Source organism: Nomascus leucogenys, chromosome 22a (genome assembly GCF_006542625.1).
Source record: "Nomascus leucogenys isolate Asia chromosome 22a, Asia_NLE_v1, whole genome shotgun sequence".
NCBI classification, from domain to species: domain Eukaryota; kingdom Metazoa; phylum Chordata; class Mammalia; order Primates; family Hylobatidae; genus Nomascus; species Nomascus leucogenys.
In genome coordinates this window covers 51,747,578-51,767,470 of record NC_044402.1, presented here as the reverse complement: position 1 = coordinate 51,767,470, position 19,893 = coordinate 51,747,578, and the positions used below count along the sequence as shown (strand labels likewise).

General features: G+C 50.2%; 2 protein-coding genes and 1 long non-coding RNA gene across 4 annotated transcripts; 2 read left to right on the top strand and 1 right to left on the bottom strand.

Annotated features, from left to right (window-relative positions):
- The first annotated feature begins 2,337 nt into the window (after positions 1-2,337).
- On the top strand, positions 2,338-3,669 carry IER3 (immediate early response 3). Its single transcript, XM_012503178.2, has 2 exons — positions 2,338-2,573; positions 2,686-3,669. The coding sequence occupies exons 1-2, from the start codon at positions 2,364-2,366 to the stop codon at positions 2,944-2,946; spliced, it is 471 nt and encodes a 156-aa protein (XP_012358632.2). The 5' UTR covers positions 2,338-2,363; the 3' UTR covers positions 2,947-3,669.
- On the bottom strand, positions 3,274-3,882 carry LOC115832407. The gene is made up of 2 exons (XR_004027903.1): positions 3,715-3,882; positions 3,274-3,634 (listed from the first exon to the last, which is right to left on the bottom strand). It is a non-coding gene; the product is annotated as an uncharacterized LOC115832407 (long non-coding RNA).
- Positions 3,883-3,905: 23 nt separating this feature from the next.
- On the top strand, positions 3,906-19,055 carry FLOT1 (flotillin 1). Of its 2 annotated transcripts, XM_003272045.3 has the most exons (13): positions 3,906-4,284; positions 4,607-4,663; positions 4,943-5,018; positions 5,106-5,196; positions 5,478-5,621; positions 6,008-6,127; positions 6,215-6,310; positions 6,500-6,652; positions 15,690-15,871; positions 16,062-16,107; positions 16,223-16,360; positions 16,602-16,766; positions 18,645-19,055. In XM_003272045.3, exons 2-13 carry the CDS (start codon positions 4,621-4,623, stop codon positions 18,672-18,674), a joined length of 1,284 nt encoding a protein of 427 aa, XP_003272093.1. In that variant the 5' UTR covers positions 3,906-4,284; positions 4,607-4,620; the 3' UTR covers positions 18,675-19,055. The 2 variants fall into 2 exon arrangements, with proteins under 2 accessions (XP_003272093.1, XP_030659117.1); XM_030803257.1 differs by lacking the exon at positions 16,223-16,360 and having other exon boundaries at positions 18,645-19,052.
- Positions 19,056-19,893: the final 838 nt, after the last annotated feature.

The window sequence follows — 19,893 nt, the reverse complement described above, 5'->3', positions numbered from 1 at the left end:
TCCTCATGCCGGAGGGTAAGGCCCTCATGGCTGGATTATTAGCTTTATCTGGCTTTCCTCAGGCAGCTGCATGGCACAGCACTTATACTGAAACTAGCCTCGGGACTCTCAACAGTAGTACACTCAACAGAGGGCGCCTGAAACCGGTGAATGCTCAAAAGATGTTAAATTCTGCGCGGTGGCTCCCAGCACTTTGGGAGGCCGAGGCAGGCACATCGGTTGAGCTCAGGAGTTCAAGACCAGCCTGGGCAACATGGCAAAACCCTGGCTCTACAAAAATTTATGTATATATATATATTAGCCAGGCATGGTGGTGCTCACCTGTGGTCCCAGCTACGCAGGAGGCCGAGGTAGGAGGATGGCTTGAGCCAAGAGGCGGAGGTTGCAGTCAGCCGAGATCATGCCACTGCACTTCAACCTGGGCGACAAAGCCAGACCCTGTCTCAAAAAAAAAAAAAAAAGTTAAATTCTGTGTCCATGAGCAGCTGTCTGTAAGGAAGTTATGGAAATGTGGATCTGCTTTAAGTTGAGTAATTACCATTACTGTAACATTTGTATAATGTCTCACAATTTAGAATGTTTGTCCCATAAATTTGGTTGTTTGACTTACAGTAAGGGGCAAATCTCAGTGGCTGCTAACCTATTGCCTTTGTATTTGTGGCCCTCTGTACCAGCCTTTATGTGAATGTTTTTGCACACTCCTAAGAGAGTAGTTTTGCTGAACTGTCCCTATGCAGTCTTGGCACCTTTACCATGTACATGTGTGTTGGTATGTGTATGTGGTATGTTTTCCTTTTTTTCCAGGATTTCATTCTTTTTATGGCTGAATAATATTTAATTGTGTATTATTATTGTTGTTGTTGTTATTTTATAGTGACAAGGTCTCACTATGTTGCCCAGGCTCCTGAGCTCAAGTGATCCTCCCACCTCAGCCCCCCAAAATGCTAGGATTACAGGTAAGAGCCACCATGCCCCACCATTGTGTATTACTTTTATAATCTTTCTATCCTTCCCTCCCCCCCCAACTTTTATTTTAGATTCTGGGGTATATGTGCAGGTTTGTTACCTAGGTATACTGCATGATGCTGAGGTTTGGGGTACGAATGATCCTGTCACCCAGGTACTGAGCATAGTACCCAATAGTTAGTGTTTCAACTTTTGCCTTACTCCCTCGGTCCTTCTTCTAGTAGTCTCAAGTTGCTATTGTTGCCATCTTTATATCCATGAGTTCCCAATGTTTGGTTCCCACTTATAAGTGAGAATGTGTGGTATTTGGTTTTCTATTCCTGAGTTAATCCGCTTAGGATAATGGCCTCCAGCTGCATCCATGTTGCTGCAAAGCACATAATTTTGTTCTTTTGTATGGCTACGCGGTGTGTGTCTTCATGTGTGCTCAGGCAGGCAGGTTTGTGTCTGTGTGCTAGTGTGTTCATTTCTCCCTTAATCTTGACTATTTCTGTAACAATTTCCTTCTTGGGGAGTTTATATGCTAAGGATACCTACAAGTGCATGAATGCGTGCATGTAACTGGGTCAGTATTGTAGCAGGATGGCCTGATCTCCAATAAAAAGCCCTCTTGGCAGGGCGCGGTGGCTCACGCCTGTAATCCCAGCACTTTGGGAGGCCGAGGCGGGCAAACCAAATACCATACATTCTCACTTATAAGTGGGAACCAAACATTGGGAACTCGTGGACATAAAGATGGCAACAATAGCAACTTGAGACTACTAGAAGAAAGACGGAGGGAGCGAGGCAGATCACGAGGTCAGGAAATCAAGACCATCCTGGCCAACATGGTGAAACCCCGTCTCTACCAAAAATACAAAAATTAGCTGGGCGTGGTGGCGCATGCCTGTATTCCCAGCTACTCGGGAAGCTGAGGCAGGAAAATCGCTTGAACCAGGGAGTCAGGGGTTGCAGTGAGCCGAGATCACGCCTCTGCATTCCAGCCTGGCGACCGAACGAGACTCCTCCGTCTCCAAAAAAAAAAAAAAAAAAAAAAAAGCCCTCTTGGCTCCCTAGTGCTGAGGCCTGTGAGGGATCCTGTGGCTAAACCATCTCCTAGGCTGTCGTGAGCCCCTCTCCAGATGCCACATGCCCCGACATGTGCTTGCAGCCCAGGATCTCACCCACCCCCACTCACGACTCACACACACAGTGTGCAGTTGGGCGCCTAGGATTGTGCGTGCCAAGTCTCCACCCACTCCCTTTGTTTAATCGTCGGAATTTCCAGCCGGCTGCTGCCAACCGCTCCCCAGCTGCAGGAGGAGGAGTTAGAAGGACCCGCCCAATTTCCAGGAGCAGATAAATTGCTTCTGCCGGCAGCCGGCCCTCACTTGGCCTTACACTCCGCTCGGCGCACCATGTGTCACTCTCGTAGCTGCCACCCGACCATGACCATCCTGCAGGCCCCGACCCCGGCCCCCTCCGCCAACCCGGGACCCCGGCGGGGCTCCGGTCCTGAGATCTTCACCTTCGACCCTCTCCCGGAGCCCGCAGCGGCCCCTGCCGGGCGCCCGAGCGCCTCTCGCGGGCACCGAAAGCGCAGCCGCAGGGTTCTCTACCCTCGAGTGGTGAGTATCGCCGAAGTGGGCATTCGCGGGGTGCGCTGCCCTGGAGTCACTGGGGAACGACCCGACTCCAGAGGCCTCGACCTGACCTGTCTCCTGTTTTGTCTCCCCTTAGGTCCGGCGCCAGCTGCCAGTCGAGGAACCGAACCCAGCCAAAAGGCTTCTCTTTCTGCTGCTCACCGTCGTCTTCTGCCAGATCCTGATGGCTGAAGAGGGTGTGCCGGCGCCCCTGCCTCTGGAGGACACCCCCAGCGCCGCATCCCCGGCGCCCACCCCTGTGCCCCCCGTCCTCGAGCCCTTTAATCTGACTTCGGAGCCCTCGGACTACGCTCTGGACCTCAGCACTTTCCTCCAGCAACACCCGGCCGCCTTCTAACTGTGACTCCCCGCACTCCCCCAAAAGAATCCGAAAAACCACAAAGAAACACCAGGCGTACCTGGTGCGCGAGAGCGTATCCCAAACTGGGACTTCCGAGGCAACTTGAACTCAGAACACTACAGCGGAGACGCCACCCGGTGCTTGAGGCGGGACCGAGGCGCACAGAGACCGAGGCACAGCCAAGCTGGGGCTAGGCCCGGTGGGAAGGAGAGCGTCGTTAATTTATTTCTTATTGCTCCTAATTAATATTTATATGTATTTATGTACGTCCTCCTAGGTGATGGAGGTGTGTACGTAATATTTATTTTAACTTATGCAAGGGTGTGAGATGTTCCCCCTGCTGTAAATGCAGGTCTCTTGGTATTTATTGAGCTTTGTGGGACTGGTGGAGGCAGGACACCTGGAACTGCGGCAGAGTAGGAGAAGAAATGGGGAGGACTCGGGTGGGGGAGGACGTCCCGGCTGGGATGAAGTCTGGTGGTGGGTCGTAAGTTTAGGAGGTGACACTGCATCCTCCAGCATCTCAACTCCGTCTGTCTACTGTGTGAGACTTCGGCGGACCGTCAGGAATGAGATCCGTGAGATCCTTCCATCTTCTTGAAGTCGCCTTTAGGGCGGCTGCGAGGTAGAGGGTTGGGGGTTGGTGGGCTGTCACGAGGCGACTGTCGGGATCGCCCAGTATGTTCTGTGAACACAAATAAAATTGATTTACTGTCTGCAGTCTTGAGTGTGTATTTGCAAGCGCCGAGTCCCCGGCCCGCGCACCTCCCTGGGCCCAGAAGCCCCTTTTCCTGGAGTCACAGAACCCAGCATCCGGTTGCCGGATGCAGTCTTTCACTGCCCAGTCTGCGGTTTTCCCAGGTAGTTGCCCCGCGGCGAATCCGAGATGTGGCAATCACCCTTACGCCAGGGTGCCGGGCGGAGGTCAAGTCCAGCACGCGGGGGCGGAGCGTGGAGCGGCATGGGCGGGATTCCCGGCTCAAGAAGGGCGGTGACTGGGGCGGCAGGGATGTGGCCCTCCCCGGGCTAACCAGGCAGCCCGGCTGGGCCCAGGAGCCAGCGGGCGGGAGGGCTGCGGACTCTAGCGGGGCCTGCCGGGAAAGGGGCGGGCCGAGCGCACTGGGCCGAGGCGGAGCGAGGTGGGGGTGCTTACTCCGTTGAGGGGGGCGGGGTCGCGTCTGCCGCAGCAACGGGGTGCGGCCGGGTGGGGAACGCGGGAGCGGGGCCAGCTCCCAGGAAGGCTGGTCCGCGAGCGGCCCCTGCTCGGCTCCCAGGTCCCTGCGCGCCCACGCCCTTCCCGAGACCCCAGCCGGGCTGCCGCCCGCGTCCCGGAAGGTGAGTCGGGGAGGGGAGATGGAGCCTGGGGCTGCCGAGAGGCAGGGAGAGAGGGGAAAGGTCTGCAGGCCTCTGGGTGCGGGGGACCTTTATCAAAGGGAGCAGCGAGGGGAAGGGAGGGACCGTACGCAGGCGGGGAAGAGGCAGCTGGGATCTTAAAGATTTTGCAGGGAAAAGCCGTAGCGGACCCATGGGTGCAGAAGGGACGGGCCGTGGCGGATGCAGACTGGGAGGGCCTGACGGGAAAGGGAAACGATGGGCCCCTGTGGACGCCACAGCGCCCCTTCCCCATCCGCAAAGGCTTTCCCTCCCTCTCCTCCAGTTCCAGCCTGAACCATGTTTTTCACTTGTGGCCCAAATGAGGCCATGGTGGTCTCCGGTAAGTACTGCTGTTCCCTTCCCAGCCAGTGACCCCAGAACCCCTGTGAGTCTGGCCTCTGCCCCTTCTCCCTCTCCCTACCAACTTCCCAGTGCCAGACTTCTGCCCCTTGATGGCCACGAACTGCCCAGTTTGATTCCCACCATTCCAAGGCCCAGACTGCTTCCCCTCCAGCTCCCAGATTCTCTCCTGTGGGTTGCTGTCCCCTCGCCCCCGCCAGTTCCTCAGTCTTCCACATTTACGCTCTGCCACAGTTCCTCACTGCCCCTCACCTTGCAGGGTTCTGCCGAAGCCCCCCAGTCATGGTGGCTGGAGGACGTGTCTTTGTCCTGCCCTGCATCCAACAGATCCAGAGGTAGGCAAGAAGGGAACCAGGGAAGGGGGACCTCCGTTTTCTCTTTTTCCTCCTCTTCTTACTGTCTGCCCCTTCTTTTTCCCCTAGGATCTCTCTCAACACACTGACCCTCAATGTCAAGAGTGAAAAGGTTTACACTCGCCATGGGGTCCCCATCTCAGTCACTGGCATTGCCCAGGTGAAGCTTTCAGAGCCTTTTCCCCAAAGTCCACTTCCCCATCACCCTCTCTCCCAGACATTAAGACATCTTCTGGCCACATCCTTCTCAACCCTTGCCTGCAGAGAAGGTCCTCTGCTAGTCTCATCTTTTCCAGGCACCCCCAAGGTGCTTGCCTCCTCCTCCTTTCTTTCCCTGAAATGGAAGAAGCATTTCTTAGAGGGCTCTCCCTTCTCTCTCTGCTTCTTCTCTGACTTCATGAGACCCCCACCACACCTTTCCTACCCCTACTCTGGCTACAGGTAAAAATCCAGGGGCAGAACAAGGAGATGTTGGCGGCCGCCTGTCAGATGTTCCTGGGGAAGACGGAGGCTGAGATTGCCCACATTGCCCTGGAGACGTTAGAGGGCCACCAGAGGGCCATCATGGCCCACATGACTGTGGAGGTTGGCCTAGGGGCAGGGAACCGTCTAGAAGGATGTCAAAATGAGGGGGGCCCAAGGACCACACTAGTTTGTGAGAGACAGTGGATCCAAGAGCTTACATCCCGGCCGGGCAGGGTGGTTCATGCCTGTAATCCCAGCACTTTGGGATGCCAAGGGGGGCGGATCACTTGAGGTCAGGAGTTCGAGACCAGCCTAGCCAACCTGATGAAACCTCTTCTGTACTAAAAATACAAAAATTAGCTGGGCATGGTGGTGGGTGTCTAATCCCAGCTACTTGGGAGGCTGAGGCAGGAGAATCACTTGAACCTAGGAGGTAGAGGTTGCAGTGAGCCAAACAAAACAAAACAAAACTTACATCCCCTCTCCCCACCATCCTGTTATCACAGGAGATCTATAAGGACAGGCAGAAATTCTCAGAACAGGTTTTCAAAGTGGCCTCCTCAGACCTGGTCAACATGGGCATCAGTGTGGTTAGCTACACTCTGAAGGACATTCACGATGACCAGGTAAAACTAGGCAATTGATCCTTCCCCGCTTCCTTGCTCCCATCTCTTAAGCCCTCCAAAGTACTAATTTCTACATCTCCCCCGCAGGACTATTTGCACTCTTTGGGGAAGGCTCGAACAGCTCAAGTCCAAAAAGATGCACGGATTGGAGAAGCAGAGGCCAAGAGAGATGCTGGGATCCGGGTGAGAGAGATGGGGGTTGCTTAGTGGGAAAGGGGATAGAAGTGGCACAACTGAAAAGAAGCAGGGGTGCTGGGTGAGCAGGGAAAATACATGAGGCAGACAGAGAACCTTGGTGGAAAGCAGGCTCTCACTGTGGCCTTTCTTTCTCCCCCTGCCCTAACATTTCCTACCTGATCTCTGCTTGGACAGGAAGCTAAAGCCAAGCAAGAAAAGGTGTCTGCTCAGTACCTGAGTGAGATCGAGATGGCCAAGGCACAGAGAGATTACGAGCTGAAGAAGGCCGCCTATGACATCGAGGTCAACACCCGCCGAGCACAGGCTGACCTGGCCTATCAGCTTCAGGTCAGAGCCACCGCCAGGCCACTCTCTGCCCCTTCCCCATTCCTCTCAGGCTGTCCATCTCAGGACACTACTATTTCTCATACTTTAACTTTGACCTTATTCTGGCTTTCCATCTCTGGACCAACTCCCCCATATGAGGAGAGATTTAAAAGACTCAGACGTTACAGCTGAAAAGCTTTAAAGAAAAGGCCAGCCGGGTGTGGTGACTCATGCCTGTAATCCCAGCACTTTGGGAGGCCGAGGCGGGCTGATTGCTTGACCTCAGGAGTTCAAGGCCAGCCTGGGCAACATGGTAAAACCCTGTCTATGCGAAAAATACAAACATTAGCCAGGCATGGCAGCTCGGGCCTGTAGTCACAGCTACTTGGGGTATGTTGGGGTATGAGGCAGGAGGATCGCTTGAGCCAGGATGTGCAGGTTGCAGTGAGTCAAGATCACACCACTGCACTCCAGCCTGGGTGACAATGAGATCCTGTCTCAAAAAAAAAAAGAAAAGAAAAAAAAGGCCAGGCGCGGTAGCTCATGCCTGTAATCCCAGCACTTTGGGAGGCCAAGGCAGGTGGATCACAAGGTCAAGAGTTCAAGACTAGCCTGGCCAACATAGTGAAACCCCATTTCTACTGAAAACACAAAAATTAGCCAGGTGTGGTGGCATGCACCTGTAGTCCCAGCTACTCAGGAGGCTGAGGCTGGAGAATTGCTTGAACCCAGGAGACAGGTTGCAGTGAGCTGAGACCACGCCATTGCACTCCAGCCTGGGTGACAGAGTGAGACTCCATCTCAAAAAAAGAAAAAAAAGAGAAAGCCAAGAAGGGATATGATCAATAATGCTGGTCATATGTTTGGAGCAGGCTGTGCCTGTGCAAAGGTATCTGACTGAGAAAGTGGATCTGAGCTCAGATCCGGCCCATGCCCCTCTAATCAAGCAGTGCATTCTGATATGGGTCTGCATCTACACAGAGGAATTTCTAATTTGCACAGAGGCATGCTGTGGGCTAGCAGCAGCCCTGGTTAATCAAAAAAGGGTATGAAGAAGGAAAACATGGACTTGGACATTGAATCCTGCAAAGTGAGATATGGGCAGCCCTTGATATTGCCAGGAAGTATAGTTGATCTTCATTCTTCATTATTCGTATCTGAGAATTTGCCTGTTCACTAAAATGTATTGGTAACCTTTTGAGGTTACCAATAAAGTTGCAGCACTTTCAGGATATTTTGCTGACATGCACAGTACCCAGGTGAGGTTGAGCAAGGAGATGCTCTGCCGACTTGTTTCAGCTCTCATACCGTAAGCCGTGTTATTTTCACAGTATATTTACTGCCATGTTTTTTGCATTTTTGTGCTTTGTCTTGGTGAATTCGCTTTTAAAATGGCCCCCAAGCATCAGTGCTGGAGTGCTCTCTAGTGTCCTTTAGTGCAAGCAGACTATGATGTGCCTTATGGGAGAAATACATGTATTAGGTAAGCTTTGTTCATGCATAAGTTATAGTGCTGTTAGCTGTGAGTTCAGTGTTAATGAATCAACAATATATTTTACATAAGGTGTCTTTAAACAGAAACACATATAAAGCAAGGCTCTATGTTGATCAGTTGATGAAAATGTGACCAGAGGCTCACGGGAACCTAGCCCTGTATTTCTTCTAGGAACAAATTAGATATTAACTAATTCAGCATTCATGGCTACTTTATAGAACAGAACTACCAAGAACAATGAAAATCAACTGTACTTTGAGACCTTTACCCAAAGGATAGCAATATTATGTATTTTGTTTTTGCCAAGAGTTCGTACAGGCTGAAAGCATAATGAAGGTACAAAACATCTTTTGTTATTATGTTAAATTCCTGGGTGACTTGACAGGTTGAGCATGGCATACAGCTTTGCAGCTCAAACTGTTCTACCTAGCAGCAGCTGCAGCATCACTGGGAAGCTTGTTAGAAATACAAAATTGCAGGCCCTGGCCCTGACCAACTGAATCAGGACCTGCATTTTAACAAAATCTCAAGGTGAATTCCTAGGTGATTTGTATACACATTGGAGTTTGAGTTTGAAAAGGATTACCATAATGGAAACTGCTAGCTTGTAGTGAAGCTATGGATAAGGTTCTTAACCTTCTAAACATGACCTTACTTGTCTGCAGATTAAGGGATTGGACTGGTTGGACGCTTTTCAACTTTTATCAGTTTCTCGTTATGCACCAGGCAGTGTGCTAGGTGTTCAGAAAGGAAGGATTTATTCAACAAATATCTGTTAAGTGTCTTCTGTGTGCTAGACATCATTTTGGAGGTGAGGCTATAAATATGGAGGTGAGGCAGAAAAGATTCCTGCCCTTATGCAGCTTACCATATGACACAGGAAACAGCTAGTAAGCAAGTAAAAGACCTTCCCAGGCTATAATTCTTGTTTAGGTGCTGTGAAGGAAATAAACAGGGTGATATGAAAAACTGTGGGAGGGGAGTTAGTATATTAGGTTAGCAGGTGGTGAGAGGAAGTTTCTATGAGGAAGTGGTGTTTGAGATCAGACTTGGAGATAAGAAGGAACAATGTAGAGTTCTGGACCAAGAATATTCTAGCCTGTGCTTTTTAAGTAGTCATACTTAAAAAGTGGCCGGGCGTGGTGGTTCATGCCTGTAATCCCCACTTCGAGAGGCTGAGACAGGAAGATCACTTGAGGCCAGGAGTTTGAGGCCAGGAGTTTGAGACCAGTCTGGCCAACATAGTGAAACACTGTCTACCAAAAATACAAAAAATATTAGCCGGGTTTGGTGGTGTGGGCCTGTAATTCCAGCTACTTGGGAGGCAGAGGTGTGAGAATCGCTTGAACCCAGAAGGCACAGTGAGCCGAGATTGCACCACTGCACTCCAGCCTGGGCGACAGAGTGAGACTCCTTCTAAGATAGATAGATTAGATAGATAGATAGATAGATAGATAGATAGATAGATAGATGATAGGTAGATAGATGATAGATAGATAGATGATAGGTAGATAGATGATAGATAGATAGATAGATAGATAGATAGATAGATAGATAGATAAGATAGTCAGTCAGTCATATGTGGCTTGTGGCTAGGCAGGGGACCAGTAAGTGCAAAGGCCGTGAGGTGGAGTCAGAAAGGAGGTTTCTGATCTGGGGGTGCTGGCATGCTGTGAGTGAGGAGGAAAGGCCGGCCAGGCCAGATCACAAAGGGTTTGTGTGGTCACGATGGAGACACAGAAGAGAACTGAAAGCACAATGGAAAGCTATTGGAGAACTTCAAGCAGAAAGGTGCCATGGTCTTATTTATATTTGTATAGGGATCAGTCTGGTTGCCTTGTGGAGAACGGGCAAAGAGAGGAAGCAAGGCCGGGCGCGGTGGTTCACACCTGTAATCCCAACACTTTGGGAGGCCAAGGCGGGCAGATCACGAGGTCAGGAGATCGAGGCCATCCTGGCTAACATGGTGAAACCCCGTCTCTACTAAAAATTAAAAAATTAGCTGGGCGTGGTGGCGGGCACCTGTAGTCCCAGCTACTCGGGAGGCTGAGGCAGAAGAATGGCATAAACCTGGGAGGTGGAGCTTGCAGTGAGCCGAGATCGCGCCACTGCACTCCAGCCTGGATGACAGAGTGAGACTCTGTCTCAAAAAAAAAAAAAGCAAAAGATGAGTTGGGCTCTTTTTCAGAGACGATGGATTAAACAAGTGTAGCTAATTTTACACTCTCCTAAAACCTCACTAAAGCCAAAATGATTTTTTAAGATAAAGATAGAGACTTGTCCAAAGGTAGTGAGTTATCTCAACTGATTGTTCAGTCAGTTACAGATTGAACTCCTTGTTCTACTCTTTACCTATTTCTCACTATTGCACTTGACTAATCTTTCTTTCTTTCTTCCTTTCTTTCCTTCTCTTCTCTTCTTTCTTCTCTCCTCTCCTCCTCTTTGAGACTGGGTCTTACTCGGTCCCCCAGGCTAGAGTGCAGCGGTACAATCTCAGCTCACTACACCTTCAACTGCCTGGGCTCAAGCAATACTCCCACCTCAGCTTCCTGAGTAGCTGGGTCTACAAGCATATGCCACCACGCCTGGCTAATTTTTGTATGTTTTGTAGAGACGGAATTTTGCCATGTTGCCCAGGCTGGTCTCAAACTCCTGGGCTCAAAGGATCCTTCCCACCTCAGCCTCCCAAAATGCTAGGATTACAGGCGTGAACCACCATGCCCAGCTGACTAGGCTTTAAAAAAAAAAAGATGGAGAAAATAGGAACAGAAACCAGAGCATCATTTTGGAAACTGGAAGTCAGTGGTAATTGACTAAGCAGGTATGAGACAGCTGAGCTTGAAACCTGCAAAAGGGAAAACAATGAAATGATCTGAGGCTCAGGAGCTGGCAGCACCCAGTGCTTCTCTAGCTGTGGTAGACTGGTTAAATAAGAGGAACAGGTGAAAAGCACCTTCTCAGAGCCCCTCACTGCCTCTGGGTAATGGTTCCTGCCTTGCTCCAACAGACATCTGGAGGTTTATTATCTTATTTATTTATTTATTTTTTGAGACAGGGTCTCTCACTCTGTTGTCCAGGCTGGAGTGCAGTGGCACAGTCTCAGCTCACTGCAGCCTCTGCCTCCTGGGTTCAAGTGATTCTTGTGCCTCAGCCTCCCAAGTAATCCTCAGCTGGGATTACAAGTGCCCACCACCACACCCAGGTAATTTTTGTACTTTTTTTTTTTAGTAGAGAGGGGTTTCACCATGTCAGCCAGGCTGGTCTCAAACTCCTGGCCTCAAGTGATCCACCCACTTCAGCCTCACAATGTGCTGGGATTACAGGTGTGAGTTACCACATCTGCCATTGGAAGTTTATTATCTGAAGAGGGTAGACTACAGGATGTGATGGGGGCTGGCCCAGCACAGGTGAGGACCCAGATAGTTTACCAGTAACAGGGGCATGAAATGACTATAACTTTCACGAATGCTAAATACTGAGAGCTAACCCCAACCCCAACCCCCTCAACCCCACTTAGCTCCCAGAACTTCCGTCTTCAAAAAAAGAGATCAGAAGACTGCTCTGGGGAACATGCTCAATCCAAAAAGAAAAAACTTAAAATCCTGAATCAGATGTTTCTCCGTACATGGCCTATCCAGATCACCATAGAGTGAAGCTCAAAGTCAGCAAGCCTCACCCACATACTCAGAGCTTCCTTTCAGTCTTGAGACCTTCTTCCCTCTGAGCAGATGACAAAGGAGTTCGAAACCAGCCTAGCCAACATGGTGAAACCCCATCTCTACTAAAAACACAAAAATTAGCTGAAATGGTGACTGTAATCCCAGCTACTCAGGAGACTGAGGCAGGAGAATCACTTGAATCCGGGAAGCAGAGGTTGCAGTGAGCTGAGATCATGCCATTTCACTCCAGCCTGGGCAACAGAGCAAGCCATCACAGATTTGGGAGCAACCAAGAAAGCCAGGGACAGGGTATGCTTGGTAACCTGGCAAGGGCTGACAAAGGGGAAAAATAAAACCCCACAGAAAGAAGCAGGGAAATAAGGGAAAGGGACCAATAAGAGTCAAGAGTCAAGCAGGGCCGGGGGCGGTGGCCCATGCCTGTAATCCCAGCACTTTGGGAGTCCAAGGTGGGTGGCTCACGAGGTCAGGAGATCAAGACCATCCTGGTTAATACGGTGAAACCCCAACTCTATAAAAATACAAAAAATTAGCCAGGCGTGGTGGTACGCACCTGCAATCCCAGCTACTCGGGAGCCTGAGGCAGGAGAATCACTTGAACCTGGGAGGCAGAGGTTGCAGTGAGATGAGATCATGCCACTGCACTCCAGCCTGGGTGACAGAGCGAGACTCTGTCTCAAAAAAAAAAAAAAAAAAAAAAACGAGTCAAGCACATGCAAATGTGGCATGACTTATTGGGAGCAGAAACATTCTGAGAAAAATTATGTAAAAATGAGGTTTTAGATTGAAATGGTCTACTAAGTGCCCAATGCAATGAGTGAAAAATATCTACATTGAAACATATCACTGTGAAACTTAAGAATGCTGAGGACAAAAAATATGAAAGCTTCTAGAGAGAGAGAGATCTCACAGAGGCAGGCTTCAAAATGACTTCAGATTCCTTTTTTTTTCAGAGACAGGGTCTTGCTCTGTTGTCTAATACAGTGGCATAAACAAGGCTCACTGTAGCCTCAACCTCCCAGGCTCAAGTGATTCTCCCACCTCGGCCTCCCCAGTAGTTGGGACCACAGGGGCACACCACCACACCCAGCTAATCTTTAAATTTTTTTCTAGAGGTGGGATCTTGCCATATTGCACAGGCTGGTCTTGAACTCCTGGGTTCAAGTTATCCTCCCACCTTAGCCTCCCAAAGTGCTGGGATTACAGGCGTGAGCCACTGTACCAAGCCCAGATTTCTTTTTTTTTTTTTTGAGATGGATTTTCGCTCTTCTCACCCAGGCTGGAGTGCAATGGCACGATCTCAGCTACTGCAACCTCTGCCTCTTGGGTTCAAGCGATTCTCCTACCTCAGCTACACAAGTAGCTGGGACTACAGGTGTGTGCCACCATGGCCGGCTAATTTTTGTATTTTTAGTAGAGACAGGGTTTCACCACGTTGACCAGGCTGGTCATGAACTCCTGACCTCAGGTGATCTACCCACCTCAGCCTCCCAAAGTGCTGGGATGACAGGCACGAGCCACCGTGACTGGCCCAAGCCCAGATTTCTTAAAAAGCTAGAAAACCATGGAGGAATGCCTTCAGAATTCTGATGGAAAGTTAATCCCAACATAGCAGCCTGCTTTCAGCCTAACTGGTATTAAAATAGAAGGGTAGAGGCCGGGTGCAGTGGCTCACACCTGTAATCCCAGCACTTTAGGAAGCCAAAGCAGGTGGACCACCTGAGATAAGGAGTTCGAGACCAGCCTGGCCAATGTGGTGGAACCCCCATCTCTATTAAAAATACAAAAATTAGCTGAGCATGGTGGCAGGCACCTATAATCCCAGCTACATGGGAGGCTGAGGCAGGAGAATTGCTTGAACCCGGGAGATGGAGATTGCAGTGAGCCAAGATTGCGTCACTGCACTCCAGCCTGGGTGACAGAGCGAAATTCCATCTCAAAAAAAGTAGAATAAAAATCTCAGAGAAAGCAAGACCTCAGAAGAAATATTGTCTTTATATTCTTTCTGAGGAAGCTTCTGGAGGTTGAGTTTCACCAAAAGGTAGGCATAGACAGGAAGGAAAAAGAAACAAACAAATGGTTGCCTAAGGGACACAGGAGAGAGGTGATCCTGCACACTGGTGTAGAGGGCAACAAGGCCAGTTTGGAATGGGTTTGAAAATTTAGGGTGAAAGACAGTACAGAGTGCCGTCTCCAGAGCCATGCTTCTCTCTGGAGTGAACAGATGGGCCCAGGGGAAGGTAGAAGGCAGGGGAAGCATCACATGTATTGATGAGACCTACGATGATGATGGTGCATGGCTGAGCCTGAGCAATGGGACAACGAAGGAGTGTGTTCTGGCTGGATGTGATGGCACATGCCTGTAACCCCAACACTTTGGGAAGCCGAGGCAGGTGGATCACATGAGCCCAGGAGTTTGAGACCAGCCTGGGCAACATAGCAAAACCCCGTCTCTACAAAAAGTACAAAAAATAGCCGGGTGTGCTGGTTCACGCCTGTAGTCCCAGCTACTCTAGGGGGTGAGGCGGGAGGATCATCTGAGCCCAGGAAGGTCAAGGCTGCAGTGAGCCATGATTACGCCATTGAACTCCTGCCTGGGTGACAGGGTAAGATGATGTCTCAAAAGGAAAAAAAAATGTGTTCCTTGCCTGGCACCTCTCCTCACTAGCATCTTGATAAGAGCCGTCTGATTCCCTCACACTGCAAGGAATAAGAAGATGAAATCTAGGCTGGGTGTGGTGGCTCATGCCTGTAATGCCAGCACTTTGGGAAACTGAGGCAGATGGATCACTTGAGATCAGGAGTTTGGGACCAGCCTGGCCAACATGGTGAAACCTCGTCTCTACTAAAAAAAATACAAAAATTAGCCAGACGTGGTAGCACATGCCTGTAGTCCCAGCTACTTGAGAGGCTGAGGCAAGAGATTAGCTTGAACCTGGGAGGTGGAGGTTGCACTGAGCTGATCGTGCCACTGCACTCCAGCCTGGGCAATAGAGGGAAACTGCCTCAAAAAAAAAAAAAAATGAAAAGAAATCTGCCTAAATAAGAGGAATTCTATGAATACACACATTCTTGTAGATGTTCAGAGTATCCCTGGAAGGATACACAAGAAGCTGGTCTTGGTGGTTTCTCTGGGAAAGGGACCCAGGTGGTTTGGAGAATGAGGAAGAAGCCTCGTGGTTCACTTTTTTTTCTGTTAAATCTGCACCATATGCAAAAGACAAAAAAGATCACCTCTCCCTACCCCCACAAAAAATAAGTCAGCTATTGCAGTAGCCTAGGCTAGCACTAAGGTAATCACAGCAACAGTGGGGGGATTTGAGCAAGACTGGAGATAGCAGAAGGCCACCATATGTTCAGTGCCCTCAAGGTATTTATACTTCAGAAGGGGGCACAGGTGGGGAAAATAGATTAAACGGGGGCTCATCAGAGGAACACTGGACTCCACTGGACTGGCCAAGCAGACAGGAGGGAACCCACCTTCATGTACCTGCTCCTTTTTTTTTTTTTTTTGGAGATGGATTCTTACTCTGTTGCCCAGGGTGGAATGCAGTGGCGTGATCCCAGCTCACTGCAACCTTCGCCTCCCAGGTTTAAGCAGTTCTCCTACCTCAGCCTCCCAGGTGGCTGGGGCTACAGGCGTTCTCCACCACATCTGGCTAATTTTTTGTATTTTTAGTAGAGACAGGGTTTCACCATGTTGGCCAGGCTGGTCTCGAGCTCCTGAACTCAGGCAATCCACCTTCCTTGGCCTCCCAAAGCGCTAGGATTACAGGCGTGAGCCACCGCGCCCGGCCACCGGCTCCTATTTTTGTATCCCACTCTGGAGCTCTGGTTCCCGGGCACTTGCTCTTCACCTCTGACTCAGAGCGCCCCTCCTACCCAGGTGGCCAAGACTAAACAGCAGATTGAGGAGCAGCGGGTGCAGGTGCAGGTGGTGGAGCGGGCCCAGCAGGTGGCAGTGCAGGAGCAGGAGATCGCCCGGCGGGAGAAGGAGCTGGAGGCCCGGGTGCGGAAGCCAGCGGAAGCCGAGCGCTACAAGCTGGAGCGCCTAGCCGAGGCAGAGAAGTAAATGTCCCCTCCCTGACCCTTCCTAGCTCACTTGCCACCTAGGCACCCCAAGATGGAGAGCTGAAGCCTTCACCACCTGGACTCCTATGGATTTCAGGTTTCAGGAGCCTCTGCCTCTGCAGCACTGGGCCTTTCTCCTGGGAGTAAGGGTCGCTGGGCTCCACCCTCCACTTCCCTCTGTCCACAGGTCCCAACTAATTATGCAGGCGGAGGCAGAAGCCGAGTCTGTGCGGGTGAGTTAAGAGGCAGCTCCTGCTGGCTTGTGGAGAGGGTGGGGGTTGCTGCTTGAGCGGGGATTTCTTGTTCTTAACGATTTCCGTCAATCTCACAAGCATCCTTAACCCTCAGATGCGTGGGGAAGCTGAGGCCTTTGCCATAGGGGCCCGAGCCCGAGCCGAGGCTGAGCAGATGGCCAAGAAGGCAGAAGCCTTCCAGCTGTACCAAGAGGCTGCTCAGCTGGACATGCTGCTAGAGAAGCTGCCCCAGGTCTGGAGGTCGTGTGGGCACCAAGAAAGGAAGAAATAGAACCAGGGACTAAGGGGTGGGGTGAAGTGAGGGGCTTAGGGAGAACCAGGCTAGGGGGACCCTAAATTAGGGGTGGGAATTATTAGTGACCAAAGTGAGGAAGGATGACCAATGGAACGAGGACCTTAAAACCCAGGGTAAGTTGTTTTATGAGGAGTGTGGTCAGATCATGGGCACTGAGTGGGTGTCTCTCTCCTGCTAGGTGGCAGAGGAGATCAGTGGTCCCTTGACTTCGGCCAATAAGATCACACTGGTGTCCAGCGGCAGTGGGACCATGGGGGCAGCCAAAGTGACTGGGGAAGTACTGGACATTCTAACTCGCCTGCCAGAGAGTGTGGAAAGACTCACAGGCGTGAGCATCTCCCAGGTGAGGTCTCAGGTTGGAGCTGAGGAGCAGAATTGCTAGGTTCCTGTGTTGTATGACGCAGCATGCCTAGCATTTAACCAGCATCCAGGTCTGGGAGTCATTGATGTTTATTAATCACTTTCTGTGTGCCAGACACAGTGCCAAGCTTCTACATAAATGAGTTGTTTTAAATCAAACTACCCTTAGGGTATATAGGATTTTACAAAGTCCAGAAACTCAACTTCCAGCATGTTCCTACTTATTCTGCTGGTGCAGCTGGAGTGAAATCAGGTCGACTGTCTCTGCAACCTGTGCTTGTGGTCACCCCACTAGTATAGGGAACTAGTTGCAGCCTACTGACAGTTAATTAATTCCAGGGCATATCACTGCTTTTCTTGATGCCCTAGTTAATTCACCTGTAGATCATGGTAGAGGTCAGCAAACAGACTCTGGAACCACTGTTTTGTTGTGAATCCTAGCTACAATGTCTGCTAGCTGTAATCTTGGACAAGTAATCAACCTCTCTATACCTGTTTTCCTCATCTTAAAATTGGGTTAATAATTAGAAGCTACCCTGCTGAATTGTTGAGGGGCTCGAGCAAATATTTGCAGTGTTTAGAATAGTGCCTGGTATATAGTAAGCATTATGTGTACGTTAAAGAAATGGGGCCAGATGCAGTGGCTTACGCCTGTAATCCCAGCACTTTGGGAGGCCGAGGCAGGCAGATCACCTGAGGTTAGGAGTTGGAGACCAGCCTGGCCAACATGGTGAAACACCATCTTTACTAAAAATACAAAAAAGAATTAGCCAGGCTTGGTGGTGCCTGCCTGTAATCTCAGCTACTCGGGAGGCTGAGGCAGGAGAATTGCTGGAACCCAGGAGGCGGAGGTTGCAGTGAGCTGAGATAGCACCACTGCACTCCAGCCTGGGTGACAGAATAAGACTCTATCTCAAAAAAAAAAAAAAAAAAGGCCGGGCGCGGTGGCTCACGCCTGTAATCCCAGCACTTTGGGAGGCTGAGGCGGGTGGATCACAAGGTCAGGAGATCGAGACCATCCTGGCTAACACAGTGAAACCCCATCTCTACTAAAAATACAAAACAGCCGGGCGTGGGCGGTGTGTGCCTGTAGTCCCAGCTGCTGGGGAGGCTGAGGCAGGAGAATGGTGTGAACCCGGGAGGCAGAGCTTGCAGTGAGCCGAGATAGCGCCACTGCACTCCAGCCTGGGCAACAGAGCAAGACTCTGTCTCAAAATAAAAAAAAAAAAAGAGAAAGAAATGCGTATTTGGGCTGGGTGCTGTGGCTCACGCTTATAATCCCAGAACTTTGGGAGGCCAAGGTGGACGATCAGCTGAGGTCAGAAGTTTGAGATCAGCCTGGCCAACATGGTGAAACCCCATCTCTACCAAAAATACAAAAATTAGCCGGATATGGTGGCGCATACCTGTAATCCCAGCTACTCGGGAGGCTGAGGCAGGAGAATCGCTGGAACTCAGGAGACGGAGGTTGCAGTAAGCCAAGATCACGCCATTGCACTCTAGCCTGGGTGACAGAGTGAAATTCCGTCTCAAAAAAAAAGCATATGTAAATAAAAGCACTGGATCATACCAATGACTTTCAAGCTGGGTTCCTCGGAGCCTCCTGGAGGCCTGCAGTAGAATATTCAGAGCTAAGGAGAGTGTGCAAACAAGGCTCTGCCCCCTCTCCTCTCTTCAGTGATTTATTGTATGTGAATCCTGATGTCTTTGGGGAAACAGGATGAGGTAGGGCCCCAGAAAGAAGAACCCTGGCCGTGTGTGTTCTCCCTATAGCCCATTTGTCTAAATGGGGGCCCGGGAGAGCAGGGGCCTCAGCCTCCCGAATGTTCCCAAGTGTCATCTACTGTTGTCTTTTTGCCAGGTGAATCACAAGCCTTTGAGAACAGCCTGAGCCTTCAGCCCTCACAGATGCCCAGCCTCATAGCTGAAGTTGCCTGAATGAGCCTCCTGTTGCATGTAACCCACTGGCCTCCCTGAGCATGTCCATTGACAGTGAGGTCCCACTCCTCATCTCTCCTTGCCAAATAGTTTGTGCCTTGTCTTGAAGGGGGTTGCTCCCCTTGCCAACCTCACACTGCTGTGATTGCCAACTCCAGCGGTCCCATGTCAGCCTTCTGATGATCCCACTCTACCCCACCTCAACTTAGTTAACTTCCTAATTAAATCAGACTGTTTGAGCCTGTTGTCTAGAATACTTTCCTGACCAAGACTGAGGGATGGGCTGGAGGTTTTCAACTTTGCTACCCAAATAAATTGCTGTAAGTAAGTACTATACTTATCAACAATTAATAAAACAGAAGCAACTGGAAATTAATGCTTGGCCCGGCGCAGTGGCTCATGCCTGTAATCCCAGCACTTTGGGAGGCCAAGGCAGGCAGATCATCTCAGGTCAGGAGTTCGAGACCAGCCTGGCCAACATGACGAAACCTTGTCTCTACCAAAAATACAAAAATTAGCCAGGCAGGGTGGCACATGCCTGTAGTCCCAGCTACTTGGGAGGCTGAGGCAGGAGAATCACTTGAACCTGGGAAGCAGAGGTTGCAGTGAGCCAAGATCACACCTCTGCACTCTAGCCTAGGTGACAGAGTGAGACTGTTTCAAAAAAAAAATGAATGCTAGACTCAGGTGTGGTGACTCTTGCCTGTAGTCCTAGCTACTTGGGAGGCTAAGGTGGGAGGATCACTTGAGCTCAGCCTTGAGCTGTAGTGAGCCATGATCACACCACTGCACTCCAGCCTGGGTAACAAAGCAAGATCCTGGCTCTATTAGAAAGAAAATGAATGCTAGAATGTAGCTCATTCCCTTGCATACAATAGGCTTTCTTGCATACAATAGGCTTTCTAGAATGGGAGAAAAGCAAGTTACTTATATGCTGTCAAGAGTTTTAGAGTTAATTTTTCCCCCCAACAGTGTATTATAGTCAGAAGAGCATGCTAAAATAGAAGGAATGTTGGGAATAGGATTAGTTCCTAGAATTCCGGAAAATATGGCAAAAGGAATTATTGTTTTCAGGGTAGCTTTGAGACTTGCATTGTGAACTTAAAAGCATGAGGTAGTAGATGGTACAGATTGTTTTAGAATGGGACCAGAAGGTAGCGTTCCCGCCTAGT